We start from the raw sequence: 18,585 nt of genomic DNA on the forward strand, positions 1-18,585 counted from the left end.
CACAGGGGCCCGGGACAGAGAAACATAGGGGCCCGGGAGAGAAGAACACAGAGGCCCGGGAGAGAGAAACATAGGGGCCCGGGAGAGAAGAACACAGGGGCCCGGGAGAGAAGAACACAGGGGCCCGGGAGAGAAGAACACAGAGGCCCGGGACAGAGAAACACAGGGGCCCGGGAGAGAAGAACACAGAGGCCCGGGAGAGAAGAACACAGGGGCCCAGGAGAGAAGAACACAGAGGCCCGGGAGAGAAGAACACAGGGGCCCGGGAGAGAAGAACACAGGGGCCCGGGAGAGAAGAACACAGGGGCCCAGGAGAGAAGAACACAGAGGCCCGGGAGAGAAGAACACAGGGGCCCGGGAGAGAAGAACACAGGGGCCCGGGAGAGAAGAACACAGGGGCCCGGGAGAGACGAATACAGAGGCCCGGGAGAGAAGAACACAGGGGCCTGGGAGAGAAGAACACAGGGGCCCGGGAGAGAAGAACACAGAGGCCCGGGAGAGAAGAACACAGGGGCCCGGGAGAGAAGAACACAGGGGCCCGGGAGAGAAGAACACAGAGGCCCGGGAGAGAGAAACATAGGGGCCCGGGAGAGAAGAACACAGGGGCCCGGGAGAGAAGAACACAGGGGCCCGGGAGAGAAGAACACAGAGGCCCGGGAGAGAAGAACACAGGGGCCCGGGAGAGAGAAACATGGGGGCCCGGGAGAGAAGAACACAGGGGCCCGGGAGAGAGAAACATAGGGGCCCGGGAGAGAAGAACACAGGGGCCCGGGAGAGAAGAACACAGAGGCCCGGGAGAGAAGAACACAGGGGCCCGGGAGAGAAGAACACAGGGGCCCGGGAGAGAAGAACACAGGGGCCCGGGAGAGAAGAACACAGGGGCCCGGGAGAGAAGAACACAGGGGCCCGGGAGAGAAGAACACAGAGGCCCGGGACAGAGAAACATAGGGGCCCGGGAGAGAAGAACACAGGGGCCCGGGAGAGAAGAACACAGGGGCCCGGGAGAGAAGAACACAGGGGCCCGGGAGAGAAGAACACAGGGGCCCGGGAGAGAAGAACACAGGGGCCCGGGAGAGAAGAACACAGGGGCCCGGGAGAGAAGAACACAGGGGCCCGGGAGAGAAGAACACAGGGGCCCGGGAGAGAAGAACACAGAGGCCCGGGAGAGAAGAACACAGGGGCCCGGGAGAGAAGAACACAGGGGCCCGGGAGAGAAGAACACAGGGGCCCGGGAGAGAGAAACATAGGGGCCCGGGACAGAGAAACATAGGGGCCCGGGAGAGAAGAACACAGGGGCCCGGGAGAGAAGAACACAGGGGCCCGGGACAGAGAAACACAGGGGCCCGGGACAGAGAAACATAGGGGCCCGGGAGAGAAGAACACAGAGGCCCGGGAGAGAGAAACATAGGGGCCCGGGAGAGAAGAACACAGGGGCCCGGGAGAGAAGAACACAGGGGCCCGGGACAGAGAAACACAGGGGCCCGGGAGAGAAGAACACAGAGGCCCGGGAGAGAAGAACACAGGGGCCCGGGAGAGAAGAACACAGAGGCCCGGGAGAGAAGAACACAGGGGCCCGGGAGAGAAGAACACAGGGACCCGGGAGAGAAGAACACAGGGGCCCGGGAGAGACGAATACAGGGGCCCGGGAGAGAAGAACACAGAGGCCCGGGAGAGAAGAACACAGGGGCCTGGGAGAGAAGAACACAGGGGCCCGGGAGAGAAGAACACAGAGGCCCGGGAGAGAAGAACACAGGGGCCCGGGAGAGAAGAACACAGGGGCCCGGGAGAGAAGAACACAGAGGCCCGGGAGAGAGAAACATAGGGGCCCGGGAGAGAAGAACACAGGGGCCCGGGAGAGAAGAACACAGGGGCCCGGGAGAGAAGAACACAGAGGCCCGGGAGAGAAGAACACAGGGGCCCGGGAGAGAGAAACATAGGGGCCCGGGAGAGAAGAACACAGGGGCCCGGGAGAGAGAAACATAGGGGCCCGGGAGAGAAGAACACAGGGGCCCGGGAGAGAAGAACACAGAGGCCCGGGAGAGTGAAACATAGGGGCCCGGGAGAGAAGAACACAGGGGCCCGGGAGAGAAGAACACAGAGGCCCGGGACAGAGAAACATAGGGGCCCGGGAGAGAAGAACACAGGGGCCCGGGAGAGAAGAACACAGGGGCCCGGGAGAGAGAAACATAGGGGCCCGGGAGAGAAGAACACAGAGGCCCGGGAGAGAAGAACACAGGGGCCCGGGAGAGAAAAACATAGGGGCCCGGGAGAGAAGAACACAGGGGCCTGGGAGAGAAGAACACAGGGGCCCGGGAGAGAAGAACACAGAGGCCCGGGAGAGAAGAACACAGAGGCCCGGGAGAGAAGAACACAGGGGCCCGGGAGAGAGAAACATAGGGGCCCGGGAGTGAAGAACACAGGGGCCCGGGAGAGAAGAACACAGGGGCCCGGGAGAGAAGAACACAGGGGCCCGGGAGAGAAGAACACAGGGGCCCGGGAGAGAAGAACACAGGGGCCCGGGAGAGAAGAACACAGAGGCCCGGGAGAGAAGAACACAGAGGCCCGGGAGAGAAGAACACAGAGGCCCGGGAGAGAAGAACACAGGGGCCCGGGAGAGAAGAACATAGGGGCCCGGGAGAGAAGAACACAGAGGCCCGGGAGAGAAGAACACAGGGGCCCGGGAGAGAAGAACACAGGGGCCCGGGAGAGAAGAACACAGGGGCCCGAGAGAGAAGAACACAGGGGCCCGGGAGAGAGAAACATAGGGGCCCGGGAGAGAAGAACACAGGGGCCTGGGAGAGAAGAACACAGGGGCCCGGGAGAGAAGAACACAGAGACCCGGGAGAGAAGAACACAGGGGCCCGGGAGAGAGAAACATAGGGGCCCAGGACAGAGAAACATAGGGGCCCGGGAGAGAAGAACACAGGGGCCCGGGACAGAGAAACATAGGGGCCCGGGACAGAGAAACATAGGGGCTTGGGAGAGAAGAACACAGTGGCCCAGGAGAGAAGAACACAGGGGCCCAGGAGAGAAGAACACAGGGGCCTAGGAAAAAGGAACATAGGGGCCCAGGACAGTGAAACATAGGGGCCCAGGAGAGAAGAACACAGGGGCCCGGGAGAGAAGAATACAGAGGCCCGGGAGAGAAGAACACAGAGACCCGGGAGAGAAGAACACAGGGGCCCGGGAGAGAAGAACACAGGGGCCCGGGAGAGAAGAACACAGAGGTCCGGGAGAGAAGAACACAGAGGTCCGGGAGAGAAGAACACAGGGGTCCAGGAGGGAAGAACACAGAGGCCCGGGAGAGAAGAACACAGAGGCCCGGGAGAGAAGAACACAGAGGCCCGGGAGAGAAGAACACAGAGGCCCGGGAGAGAAGAACACAGAGGCCCGGGAGAGAAGAACACAGGGGCCCGGGAGAGAAGAACACAGGGGCCCGAGAGAGAAGAACACAGAGACCCGGGAGAGAAGAACACAGGGGCCCGGGAGAGAAGAACACAGGGGCCCGGGAGAGAAGAACACAGGGGCCCGGGAGAGAAGAACACAGGGGCCCGGGAGAGAAGAACACAGGGGCCCGGGAGAGAAGAACACAGGGGCCCGGGAGAGAAGAACACAGGGGCCCGGGAGAGAAGAACACAGAGGCCCGGGAGAGAAGAACACAGGGGCCCGGGAGAGAAGAACACAGAGGCCCGGGAGAGAAGAACACAGAGGCCCGGGAGAGAAGAACACAGGGGCCCGGGAGAGAAGAACACAGAGGCCCGGGAGAGAAGAACACAGGGGCCCGGGAGAGAAGAACACAGGGGCCCGGGAGAGAAGAACACAGGGGCCCGGGACAGAGAAACACAGGGGCCCGGGAGAGAAGAACACAGAGGCCCGGGAGAGAAGAACACAGGGGCCCGGGAGAGAAGAACACAGAGGCCCGGGAGAGAAGAACACAGGGGCCCGGGAGAGAAGAACACAGGGACCCGGGAGAGAAGAACACAGGGGCCCGGGAGAGACGAATACAGGGGCCCGGGAGAGAAGAACACAGAGGCCCGGGAGAGAAGAACACAGGGGCCTGGGAGAGAAGAACACAGGGGCCCGGGAGAGAAGAACACAGAGGCCCGGGAGAGAAGAACACAGGGGCCCGGGAGAGAAGAACACAGGGGCCCGGGAGAGAAGAACACAGAGGCCCGGGAGAGAGAAACATAGGGGCCCGGGAGAGAAGAACACAGGGGCCCGGGAGAGAAGAACACAGGGGCCCGGGAGAGAAGAACACAGAGGCCCGGGAGAGAAGAACACAGGGGCCCGGGAGAGAGAAACATAGGGGCCCGGGAGAGAAGAACACAGGGGCCCGGGAGAGAGAAACATAGGGGCCCGGGAGAGAAGAACACAGGGGCCCGGGAGAGAAGAACACAGAGGCCCGGGAGAGTGAAACATAGGGGCCCGGGAGAGAAGAACACAGGGGCCCGGGAGAGAAGAACACAGAGGCCCGGGACAGAGAAACATAGGGGCCCGGGAGAGAAGAACACAGGGGCCCGGGAGAGAAGAACACAGGGGCCCGGGAGAGAGAAACATAGGGGCCCGGGAGAGAAGAACACAGAGGCCCGGGAGAGAAGAACACAGGGGCCCGGGAGAGAAAAACATAGGGGCCCGGGAGAGAAGAACACAGGGGCCTGGGAGAGAAGAACACAGGGGCCCGGGAGAGAAGAACACAGAGGCCCGGGAGAGAAGAACACAGAGGCCCGGGAGAGAAGAACACAGGGGCCCGGGAGAGAGAAACATAGGGGCCCGGGAGTGAAGAACACAGGGGCCCGGGAGAGAAGAACACAGGGGCCCGGGAGAGAAGAACACAGGGGCCCGGGAGAGAAGAACACAGGGGCCCGGGAGAGAAGAACACAGGGGCCCGGGAGAGAAGAACACAGAGGCCCGGGAGAGAAGAACACAGAGGCCCGGGAGAGAAGAACACAGAGGCCCGGGAGAGAAGAACACAGGGGCCCGGGAGAGAAGAACATAGGGGCCCGGGAGAGAAGAACACAGAGGCCCGGGAGAGAAGAACACAGGGGCCCGGGAGAGAAGAACACAGGGGCCCGGGAGAGAAGAACACAGGGGCCCGAGAGAGAAGAACACAGGGGCCCGGGAGAGAGAAACATAGGGGCCCGGGAGAGAAGAACACAGGGGCCTGGGAGAGAAGAACACAGGGGCCCGGGAGAGAAGAACACAGAGACCCGGGAGAGAAGAACACAGGGGCCCGGGAGAGAGAAACATAGGGGCCCAGGACAGAGAAACATAGGGGCCCGGGAGAGAAGAACACAGGGGCCCGGGACAGAGAAACATAGGGGCCCGGGACAGAGAAACATAGGGGCTTGGGAGAGAAGAACACAGTGGCCCAGGAGAGAAGAACACAGGGGCCCAGGAGAGAAGAACACAGGGGCCTAGGAAAAAGGAACATAGGGGCCCAGGACAGTGAAACATAGGGGCCCAGGAGAGAAGAACACAGGGGCCCGGGAGAGAAGAATACAGAGGCCCGGGAGAGAAGAACACAGAGACCCGGGAGAGAAGAACACAGGGGCCCGGGAGAGAAGAACACAGGGGCCCGGGAGAGAAGAACACAGAGGTCCGGGAGAGAAGAACACAGAGGTCCGGGAGAGAAGAACACAGGGGTCCAGGAGGGAAGAACACAGAGGCCCGGGAGAGAAGAACACAGAGGCCCGGGAGAGAAGAACACAGAGGCCCGGGAGAGAAGAACACAGAGGCCCGGGAGAGAAGAACACAGAGGCCCGGGAGAGAAGAACACAGGGGCCCGGGAGAGAAGAACACAGGGGCCCGAGAGAGAAGAACACAGAGACCCGGGAGAGAAGAACACAGGGGCCCGGGAGAGAAGAACACAGGGGCCCGGGAGAGAAGAACACAGGGGCCCGGGAGAGAAGAACACAGGGGCCCGGGAGAGAAGAACACAGGGGCCCGGGAGAGAAGAACACAGGGGCCCGGGAGAGAAGAACACAGGGGCCCGGGAGAGAAGAACACAGAGGCCCGGGAGAGAAGAACACAGGGGCCCGGGAGAGAAGAACACAGAGGCCCGGGAGAGAAGAACACAGAGGCCCGGGAGAGAAGAACACAGGGGCCCGGGAGAGAAGAACACAGAGGCCCGGGAGAGAAGAACACAGGGGCCCGGGAGAGAAGAACACAGGGGCCCGGGAGAGAAGAACACAGGTGTCTAGGAAAAAGGAACATAGGGTCCCGGGACAGAGAACCATAGGGCTCCGAGAGAGAAGAACACAGGGGCCTAGGAAAAAGGAACATAGGGGCCAAGGACAGAGAAACATAGGGGCCCGGGAGAGAAGAACACAGGGGGCTAGGAAAAAGGAACATAGGGGCCAAGGACAGAGAAACATAGGGCCCCGAGAGAGAAGAACACAGGGGGCTAGGAAAAAGGAACATAGGGGCCAAGGACAGAGAAACATAGGGGCCCAGGAGAGAAGAACACAGAGGCCCGGGAGAGAAGAACACAGAGGCCCGGGAGAGAAGAACATAGAGTCCCGGGACAGAGAACCATAGGGCCCCGAGAGAGAAGAACACAGGGGCCTAGGAAAAAGGAACATAGGGGCCAAGGACAGAGAAACATAGGGGCCCGGGAGAGAAGAACACAGGGGGCTAGGAAAAAGGAACATAGGGGCCAAGGACAGAGAAACATAGGGGCCCGGGAGAGAAGAACACAGGGGGCTAGGAAAAAGGAACATAGGGGCCAAGGACAGAGAAACATAGGGGCCCGGGAAAGAGGCACATAGGGGCCTGGGACAGAGAAACATAGGGGCCCGGAAAAGAGGCACATAGGGGCCCAGGATGGAACTGTTTAAGGGCTCAGAATGGAGGAACATAGGAACCCGGGATAGAAAAATATAGGGGCCCGGGACAGAAGAACATAGGAGCCTGGGACATTATTAAATAAAGGGGGCCAGGATGAGGAACATTATTACATATAGGGTACCATAATGGGGGACATAATTAATGTAGGGGCCAATTAGGGGTCAGTATTACTGCTGATTTTACTTTTGAGGATACTGTCTCCCATGGGGGTACAATAGGGAAGTTCTTATCACATTGGAGGGCAAAACTTTGTTGTTTTTTTTGTCGTCATTTGACGAAGTGTAGAAATCGGGGGAAAAGTGGGGAATGTGAGCTGGAAGCGATTAGATGTCTGTGTGTTATTTTCTACAGGAACGAGTCCTGACAGGGGAGGTTTGTGCCAGATGAAGAGGAAAAGCATGGATGAATTACTTCACGTAGACACATACTGGTAAGTCAGTGTATTACCTGTACACTTACACTGTATACTACATACAAAGCTCCAGTGTATATTGTCACCAGTGAACACTGTATTACCTGTACACTATACACTATATACAGAGCTCATGTGTATGTCACCGGTGATCACTGTATTTCCTGTACACTTACACTATATACAGAGCTCCAGTATATAGAGTCACCGGTGATCAGTGTATTACCTGTACACTATACACTGAGCTCTTGTACATAATGTCACTCATGATTTTTGTATTACCTGTACACTATATACAGAGTTCCTGTGTATAATGTCACCAGTGGTAATATTAGTGTTATTAGTATTGTGGTTTTTATTCATGATCATTCTTGTAGTATTATTTGGTGACTATGTGGTGGTAGTATGTGGTCTGGTCATGGTTGGAGGAATTTGTCCATTGTAAGTGATATTATTGGTCTTGGTATAGTGGATTGTGTTGTGTATGGCGGTCACTTTTTCACTCTGATATAAAAAAGGAGAAGATTCTTTATTTCCAATAGAGATTAAATACTTGGACATTTAACCCCTCCCTGTCTTGTGACTATTACACAGTAGCAAATATGCACTTACAGAGGTTCTTTGGGAAAAACAAGTAATCACCTATTCTAAGGCCATGTACCCATGTTCAGTATTTGGTCACTATTTGTAGATGTGCAGAGTCACCTGTATTTTACAGTTGTTGCTTCACTATAGCAGGGATAGTTGCTACCAGGCATTTCCATTAATCTTTAGCGTGGGCCCCTAGGGTCAGTTCCCTCCTGTGTACCCCAGATACCACAGTCTGATTCTGCAAATACTGACTCTGCAGAGACGATCAGAGATCATAAGAATAATATAAATGCAGCTCTGAATGTGACTAGAGTGTTAAAAGGCGGAATGCCTTATGCTCCTAGAGAAGCCTTTGCAGGTACCTGTGAATGAAGTGGTTCTCCTCCAGATACTGGCAGCCATTGGCTATATCACGAGCCACGTTCAGTAGGTCTGGCATGGTGAGGGAAGACGGCTGGTTCTACAGAGAAACAGAGGATGGGAGAAGTTACAGAAGAATAAAGAAAATGTAAAAAAGAACTAAAAGGATGCAAAATATAGCTTAAAAACTAACATGAAAAGAATGCATAAAAACTAATTGTAAGTATTATGTACATGAAAATAAGTATTATAAGGCTATGTGCACAAATTGAGTGTTTGGATGCAGAAATTTCTGTACCATTTCTGCATCTTATGGCAGCAAAAATACATAAAAAAATGTGATAACAACACAACGAACATGTGCACACAGACTAATCCTGCCCCTATGTACAAGAATATAACTACTATAATACTGCTCCTATGTACAAGAATATAACTACTATAATACTGCCCCTATGTACAAGAATATAACTACTATAATACTGCCCCTATGTACAAGAATATAACTACTATAATACTGCCCCTATGTACAAGAATATAACTACTATAATACTGCCCCTATGTACAAGAATATAACTACTATAATACTGCCCCTATGTACAAGAATATAACTACTATAATACTGCCCCTATGTACAAGAATATAACTACAATAATACTGTCCCTATGTACAAGAATATAACTACTATAATACTGCCCCCTATGTACAAGAATATAACTACTATAATACTGCCCCTATGTACAAGAATATAACTACTATAATACTGCCCTCTATGTACAAGAATATAACTACTATAATACTGCCTCTATATACAAGAATATAACTACTATAATACTGCCCCTATGTACAAGAATATAACTACAATAATACTGTCCCTATGTACAAGAATATAACTACTATAATACTGCCCCCTATGTACAAGAATATAACTACTATAATACTGCCCCTATGTACAAGAATATAACTACTATAATACTGCCCCTATGTACAAGAATATAACTACAATAATACTGTCCCTATGTACAAGAATATAACTACTATAATACTGCCCCTATGTACAAGAATATAACTACAATAATACTGTCCCTATGTACAAGAATATAACTACTATAATACTGCCCCTATGTACAAGAATATAACTACTATAATACTGCCCCTATGTACAAGAATATAACTACTATAATACTGCCCCTATGTACAAGAATATAACTACAATAATACTGTCCCTATGTACAAGAATATAACTACTATAATACTGCCCCTTATGTACAAGAATATAACTACTATAATACTGCCCCTATGTACAAGAATATAACTACTATAATACTGCTCCTATGTACAAGAATATAACTACTATAATACTGCCTCCTATGTATAAGAATATAACTACTATAATACTGCTCCTATGTACAAGAATATAACTACTATAATACTGCCTCCTATGTACAAGAATATAACTACTATAATACTGCCTCCTATGTACAAGAATATAACTACTATAATACTGCCCCTATGTACAAGAATATAACTACTATAATACTGCCCCTACGTACAAGAATATAACTACTATAATACTGCCCCTATGTACAAGAATATAACTACTATAATACTGCCCCTATGTACAAGAATATAACTACTATAATACTGCCCCTATGTACAAGAATATAACTACAATAATACTGTCCCTATGTACAAGAATATAACTACTATAATACTGCCCCCTATGTACAAGAATATAACTACTATAATACTGCCCCTATGTACAAGAATATAACTACTATAATACTGCCCTCTATGTACAAGAATATAACTACTATAATACTGCCTCTATATACAAGAATATAACTACTATAATACTGCCCCTATGTACAAGAATATAACTACAATAATACTGTCCCTATGTACAAGAATATAACTACTATAATACTGCCCCCTATGTACAAGAATATAACTACTATAATACTGCCCCTATGTACAAGAATATAACTACTATAATACTGCCCCTATGTACAAGAATATAACTACAATAATACGGTCCCTATGTACAAGAATATAACTACTATAATACTGCCCCTATGTACAAGAATATAACTACTATAATACTGCCCCTATGTACAAGAATATAACTACTATAATACTGCCCCTATGTACAAGAATATAACTACAATAATACTGTCCCTATGTACAAGAATATAACTACTATAATACTGCCCCCTATGTACAAGAATATAACTACTATAATACTGCCCCTATGTACAAGAATATAACTACTATAATACTGCTCCTATGTACAAGAATATAACTACTATAATACTGCCTCCTATGTATAAGAATATAACTACTATAATACTGCTCCTATGTACAAGAATATAACTACTATAATACTGCCTCCTATGTACAAGAATATAACTACTATAATACTGCCTCCTATGTACAAGAATATAACTACTATAATACTGCCCCTATGTACAAGAATATAACTACTATAATACTGCCCCTATGTACAAGAATATAACTACTATAATACTGCCCCTATGTACAAGAATATAACTACAATAATACTGTCCCTATGTACAAGAATATAACTACTATAATACTGCCCCCTATGTACAAGAATATAACTACTATAATACTGCCCCTATGTACAAGAATATAACTACTATAATACTGCCCCTATGTACAAGAATATAACTACTATAATACTGCCCTCTATGTACAAGAATATAACTACTATAATACTGCCTCTATATACAAGAATATAACTACTATAATACTTCCCCTATGTACAAGAATATAACTACAATAATATTGTCCCTATGTACAAGAATATAACTACTATAATACTTCTCCTATGTACAAGAATATAACTACTATAATACTGCCCCTATGTACAAGAATATAACTACTATAATACTTCTCCTATGTACAAGAATATAACTACTATAATACTGCCCCTATGTACAAGAATATAACTACTATAATACTGCCCCTATGTACAAAAATATAACTGCTTTAATACTGACCCTATGTACAAGAATATAACTACTATAATACTGCTCCTATGTACAAGAATATAACTACTATAATACTGCCCCTATGTACAAGAATATAACTACTATAATACTGCCCCTATGTACAAGAATATAACTACTATAATACTGCCCCCTATGTACAAGAATATAACTACTATAATACTGCTCCTATGTACAAGAATATAACTACTATAAAACTGCCCCCTATGTACAAGAATATAACTACTATAATACTGCCCCTATGTACAAGAATATAACTACTATAATACTGCCCCTATGTACAAGAATATAACTACAATAATACTGTCCCTATGTACAAGAATATAACTACTATAATACTGCCCCTATGTACAAGAATATAACTACTATAATACTTCCCCTATGTACAAGAATATAACTACTATAATACTGCCCCTATGTACAAGAATATAACTACAATAATACTGTCCCTATGTACAAGAATATAACTACTATAATACTGCCCCTATGTACAAGAATATAACTACAATAATACTGTCCCTATGTACAAGAATATAACTACTATAATACTGCCCCCTATGTACAAGAATATAACTACTATAATACTGCCCCTATGTACAAGAATATAACTACTATAATACTGCTCCTATGTACAAGAATATAACTACTATAATACTGCCTCCTATGTATAAGAATATAACTACTATAATACTGCTCCTATGTACAAGAATATAACTACAATAATACTGCGCCTATGTACAAGAATATAACTACTATAATACTGCCTCCTATGTACAAGAATATAACTACTATAATTCTGCTCCTATGTACAGGAATATAACTACTATAATACTGCCCCTATGTACAAGAATATAACTACTATAATACTTCTATGTACAAGAATATAACTACTATAATACTGCCCCTATGTACAAGAATATAACTACTATAATACTGCCCCTATGTACAAAAATATAACTGCTTTAATACTGACCCTATGTACAAGAATATAACTACTATAATACTGCTCCTATATACAAGAATATAACTACTATAATACTGCTCCTATATACAAGAATATAACTACTATAAAACTGCCCCCTATGTACAAGAATATAACTAGTATAATACTGCTCCTATGTACATGAATATAGCTACTATAATACTGCCCCTATGTACAAGAATATAACTACTATAAAACTGCCCCCTATGTACAAGAATATAACTAGTATAATACTGCTCCTATGTACATGAATATAGCTACTATAATACTGCCCCTATGTACAAAAATATAACTGCTTTAATACTGACCCTATGTACAAGAATATAACTACTATAATACTGCTCCTATATACAAGAATATAACTACTATAATACTGCCCCTATGTACAAGAATATAACTACTATAATATTGCTCCTATGTACAAGAATATAACTACTATAATACTGCCCCTATATACAAGAATATAACTACTATAATACTGCCCCCTATGTACATGAATATAGCTACTATAATACTGCCCCTATGTACCACTATTAGTATATATATTATGTACAGTCACATAATGAATTCTCTGCAGAATTTCTACAATGGAAATCTCACAGTAAATATTGTGCAGATATTGCGGATTTCACTACTATACTAATGGCGGCTTTTACCGCTGACTTGATCCTTTGTATTGTGAAGTATGTAATCAGTGGTGAATATCCTCAGCATGAATTGACGTATTGTTCGTGTCAAATCCGCAGCGCTGGTCAATTTGCGCCGTGGATTTTCCCAGCGTATGGATGAGATGTCATAAAATGTCATCCAGTGCTGGGGCTATAAGACATTGGTTTAGTGGTTAATAAACATCAAGGGACATTAATCATGGAGTCTGCACCAAAATATGGGCGCCAGCTCTTTCTACAACATTGGGGAGTGTCATACTATACTTAGAAAGTTGCGCTTTCAATATCAATAAGAGTATATAAATAAAAGTATTCGCCCCCTTCCTGATTTCTTATTCTTTTTCATGCTTGTCACACTTAAATGTTTCAGGTCACCAAATAAATGTAAATATTAGACAAAGATAACACAAGTAACACAGAATGCAGATTATAAATAAAGGACTTTATTATTAAGGTAAAAATAAATCCAAACCTAAAGCACCCTCTGTGAAAAAGTGATGCCCCCCTCCCCTTAAAACATAAATTCACTGTGGTTTATCACATCTCTGGGAAGCAGAGTTCAATTTTCCTGGCAACAACTATTCTCAATCAAGAAATCACTTAAATAGGACCTGCCTGACAAAGTGAAGTAGACCAAAAGATCCTCCAAAGCTGAAGAAATTCAGGAACAAATGAGGAACACAGTAATGGAGATCTATCAGTCTGGAAAAGGATATAAAACCATTTCTAAAGCTTTGGGACTCCAAGGAACCAGTGAAAGCCATTATCCACAAATGGCGAAAATATGGAACAGTGGTGAATCTTCCCAGGAGATGCCAAAAATACTCAAAGAGCACAACAACAACTCATCAAAGAGGTCACAAAAGACCCTACAACAACACAGAAAGTACTGCAGGCATCACTTGCTTCAGTTAAGGTCAGTGTTTATGACTCCACCATAAGAAAGAGACTGGGCAAAATTGGCCGACGTGGCGAAGCTCCAAGAGGAAAACCACTGCTGAGAAAAAAGAACAAAGGCATGTCTCAGTTTTGCAAGATCCCCAAGACTATTGGGAGAATACTCTGAGGACTGACGAGACAAAAGTTGAACTTTTTGGAAGGTGAATGTCCCATTACATCTGGAGTAGAAGTAACAAGGTATTTCAGAAAAGGAACACCATACCCACAGTAAAACATGGTGGTGGTAGTCTGGGGCTGTTTTGCTGCTTCAGGACCTGGAAGACTTGCAGTGGTCAATGGAACCATGAATTCTGAAGGAGAATGTCTGGCCATCTGTTCCTGACCTCAAGCTGAAGCACACTTGGGTTATGCAGCATGATAATGATCCAAAACACAGCAGCAAGTCCACCTCTGAATGAAAACTTTGGAATGGTCGAGTCAAAGTCCTGACCTTAATCCAATCAAGATGCTGTGACCTTAAGAAGGCGGCACAAGCTCGGAAACCCTCCAATGAAGCAGAATTAGAACAATTCTGCACAGATGACTGGCCAAAATTCCTCCAGAGCGTTGTAAAAGACTCATTGCCAGTTATAGCAAACACTTGATTGCAGTTGTTGCAGCTAAGGGCGGCCCAACCAGTTATTAGGATAAGGGGGCAATCACTTATTCACACACGGCCCTGTATGATTTCTTTTTCCCTTAATATTAAAGACCTTTGTGTTATCTTTGTCTAATATTTAAATTTTGGGGTGTGCTCTGAAACGTAACATGCAAAAGAATAAGAAATCAGGAAGGGGGCAAATACTTTTTCCCACCCCTGTATAATAGTATAACAATATATAGCTACTATCCTGCAGCGTTGTCGGTGTGGATGGAAGCCTCCTGGATACATTTGGTGAGAAGACATTTCAGCTTCTCTTTGCAACAATGTGTCTAAATTGTGAAGAATGTGCGATCGGCTCCTGGCGCTGATATTTGGGGGCTTCGTCCATCAGTTATTTTTCTATTAGGATCTTTCTTATCAGATGGAGATGAGTTTATGAAGCACAGAGGATAGGGCGGGTGATTAATGATGTCTGCGAGATAAACAGGATACAATGGGATGTTCTGACTGTGGAACATTCTTCTTCTTCACTGAGGCCGCGGCGATAATGTGCTTCAAAGGGGGAAAAAACGGAGGCTGCTGCTGCTGAAGACTATTTATGAGAGTAATTCCCTCTGACAATGCCATCCTGACAGTCTGACAGAGATTACAGGACAAGCCGTGCGGCAGATGGAGGTTTTTTTTTATATATATATTATTTTTTTTATATAGAATTTCTTGGAACATAAAAAAAAAAATAAAAAATCTTTCTTCTAGGTCACGCTGAGCCGGACCGCTGCCAATGTGCAGACTGCAGAGTCGCGGACACGGAGTCAAGGTTATAGCTGCTCATGTCCTGCAGTTTCCTATGTAACAATTCTTTTATTGATCTACTAATTGTATTTGTATTCTGTATCTTTTTGAAAATATGATGCAAATGATAGAAGCATAGATAGTACTGCCTCCATGTCTCTTTCTGTAAATAATGTAAGTACAGACATTACTGTCTCCATGTCTCTTCCTGTAAATAATGTAGGTACAGATAGTACTGTCTCTATCTCTCTTCCTGTAAATAATGTAGGTTTAGTTAGTACTGCCTCCATGTCTCTTCCTGTAAATAATTATGGCACAGATAGTACTGTCTCCATGTCTTTTCCTGTAAATAATTATGGCACAGATAGTACTGTCTCCATGTCTTTTCCTGTAAATAATTATGGCACAGATAGTACTGTCTCCATGTCTCTTCCTGTAAAAAATTATGGCACAGATAGTACTGTCTCCATGTTTTTTCCTGTAAATAATTATGGCACAGATAGTACTGTCTCCATGTCTTTTCCTGTAAATAATTATGGCACAGATAGTACTGTCTCCATGTCTCTTCCTGTAAAAAATTATGGCACAGATAGTACTGTCTCCATGTTTTTTCCTGTAAATAATTATGGCACAGATAGTACTGTCTCCATGTTTTTTCCTGTAAATAATTATGGCACAGATAATACTGTCTCCATGTCTCTTCCTGTAAATAACATAGGTACAGATAGTACTGTCTCCATGTCTCATCCTGTATATAATGTAGGTTTAGTTAGTACTGTCTCCAGGTCTCTTCCTGAAAATATGATGGGACAGATAGTACTGGTCTCTATGTCTCATGCTGTACTTAATGTAGACACAGATAATACTGTCTCCATATCTCTATCTGTAACTAATGTAGGCACTGATAGTAATGCCTCCATGTCTTTTCCTGTAATACTGTAGGTTTAGTTAGTACTGCCTCCATGTCTCTTCCTGTAAATAATTATGGCACAGTACTTTCTCCATGTCTGAGGCTGTACATAATGTATGCACAGATAGTACTATCTCCATGTCTCTTTCTGTAAATAATGTAAGTACAGACATTACTGTCTCCATGTCTCTTCCTATAAATAACATAGGTACAGATAGTACTGTCTCCATGTCTCTTCCTGTATATAATGTAGGTTTAGTTAGTACTGTCTCCATGTCTCTTTCTGTAAATAATGATTAAATAATGATGGCACAGATAGTACTGTCTCTATGTCTTATGCTGTTCTTAATGTAGGCACAGATAGTACTGCCTCCATGTCTCTTCTTGTAAATAATGTAGGTGCAGATAACACGGTTTCCATGTCTCATCTTGTAAATAAGGTAGGTTTAGTTAGTCCTGTCTCCATGTCTCTTCCTGTAAATAATGACAGTATAGGTAATACTGCTACAATGTCTCTTCCTGTAAATAATGTACGTGCAGATAGCACTGCCTCCATGTCTTTTCCTGTAAATAATGTACGTGCAGATAGTACTGCCTCCATGTCTCTACCTGTAAATAATGTAGATGCAGATATTACTGCCCCCTGTCTCTTCTTCCTGTAAATAATGATAGTACAGGTAATCTTGCCTCTGTGCCTTTTTTTTTCTTTTTTAAATAATCTAAGTACAGGTAGTACTGCATCCATGTCACATGCTCTAAATAATATAGGTTCAGATAGCACTGCCACCTTGTCTCTTCCTGTAAATATTGTTAAGCATAAAGAAAAACATGATCCTAGTAGTGATAAGTGATGATACGGCTCCTGATGGAGCATTTTTTTTCACACCTGCTTAAAACATTTGCACAGTACTTTGCAGTACAGATAGTACTGCATCTATGGAAATTATTAAGGTACTAATAAAACTGTAAATGATATAGGCACAGACGGTGCTGCCTCCCTTGTATCCCCATGTAAAATAAACATGGATATATAGTGCTGCCTTCCACGCCATATAAATCATGTAAACACATAGAACTAGAACTGAATGTGCATGAAAATAATGCAGGCACATATAGTTCTGCCTCCTAGTCTCTACATTTAGGTAGAGCTAGTGCTGGCTTCCTGTAATTTCCTATAAATGACAAAATATGCATGGATATATAGTGCTGCCTGCCTCACCGTATAAATGATGTAAGCACAGATAGAGCTCTATCTGCTTGTAAATAATGTAGACACATATAGTTCTGCCTCCTAGTCTCTACATTTAGGTACAGATAGTGCTGCCTTCTTGTAAATTACAAAATATGCATGGATATATAGTGCTGCCTGCTTCCCCATATAAATCATGTAGGCACAGATAGAACGGTACCAGCAAGTAAATAATGCAGCTACATATACTGTAGTTCTGCCTCCTAGTCTCTACATTTAGGTACAGATAGTGCTGCCTTCCTGTAACGTCCTATAAATGACAAAATACTGTATATTACACATTAAAATTTGACTGATAACTTGTATAACTTTGTTACAGTCTATAAATGCACTCCCATCTCTGACATATACGGCACATTCATACATCTCTTAAATGCACAAGCATTTCCAGTCCCATATACGTAGACGCTCACCAGTCTCGGTCGCGTCTGTCTGAGAAACGACTTCAGATCTCCCCCAGCCATAAGTTCCAGCAGGATAAAACGGGGCAAAGCCTGTAAACTCACTCCGATGCACCGCACTATGTTCTGGTGGTTGAATTTACTGTGGAGCAAAACAGAACATTGACCTCAGAGCAGCGCTCACTTGTTTCTAATGGGAGCAACATAGGTTACATCACCAGACATGAAAAAGTGGAAAATGGAGTTTCCCTTTAAAAATGTCTTAAAGGGGACTTTACATGAAGTCTTCCATAAGATGCTTTTAAAGTGTTATCTCTCAGTACATCTTTACTGCTCCCCTGTGTCATATTATCTTCCCTTTCTCTTCTTTTTGATGTGAAGTTGCGCTCCTCACCTGATTATCAGCGCCTCCATGAGAAAGTCCAATTCATCCTGCTCCGAGCAAACCTCCGGAAGAGTCTGGAGAAGAGGAAAACCGATCACTAAACACTTTACCGCCATCATTTACCGCATCACACGTGTTTACACTGGTTTACAAGACAATGATGGATATTCCTGGTAATATCCCTGGTGGCCTAGGGTGATTTAGAGGTTAGCACCTATTCTTCCTGGTATAAATAATGGTGGTAAATCTATAGGTATAATATATGAGCATATTGGCCCTGATGGTTAAGTGATGAACCCCCATTTTATAATATCTCTGATTTTATAATATATCTTTATGGGCGGCACCGTGGCTCAGTGGTTAGCACTTCAGTCTTATGGTGGCTCAAGAGTTATCACTGCTGTCTTAGGTGGC

General features: G+C 45.6%; 1 protein-coding gene across 2 annotated transcripts in view; it reads right to left on the minus strand.

Moving 5' to 3' along the window:
* Positions 1 to 18,585, minus strand: part of ALK (ALK receptor tyrosine kinase) — a 946,570-nt gene that overhangs the window by 32,189 nt on the left and 895,796 nt on the right. Inside the window, exons 22-24 of one of the 2 annotated variants that reach the window (XM_075339042.1) lie at positions 18,181 to 18,245; positions 17,799 to 17,928; positions 8,212 to 8,309 (exon numbers count right to left, since the gene is read on the minus strand). In XM_075339042.1, the coding sequence (XP_075195157.1) occupies positions 8,212 to 8,309; positions 17,799 to 17,928; positions 18,181 to 18,245 (293 nt within the window). The remainder of the gene's footprint in view (positions 1 to 8,211; positions 8,310 to 17,798; positions 17,929 to 18,180; positions 18,246 to 18,585) is intronic. The other variant, XM_075339043.1, reaches the window with a different exon arrangement.

This window comes from Anomaloglossus baeobatrachus, chromosome 3 (assembly GCF_048569485.1).
Source record: "Anomaloglossus baeobatrachus isolate aAnoBae1 chromosome 3, aAnoBae1.hap1, whole genome shotgun sequence".
In the NCBI taxonomy this organism is placed as follows: Eukaryota; Metazoa; Chordata; class Amphibia; order Anura; family Aromobatidae; genus Anomaloglossus; species Anomaloglossus baeobatrachus.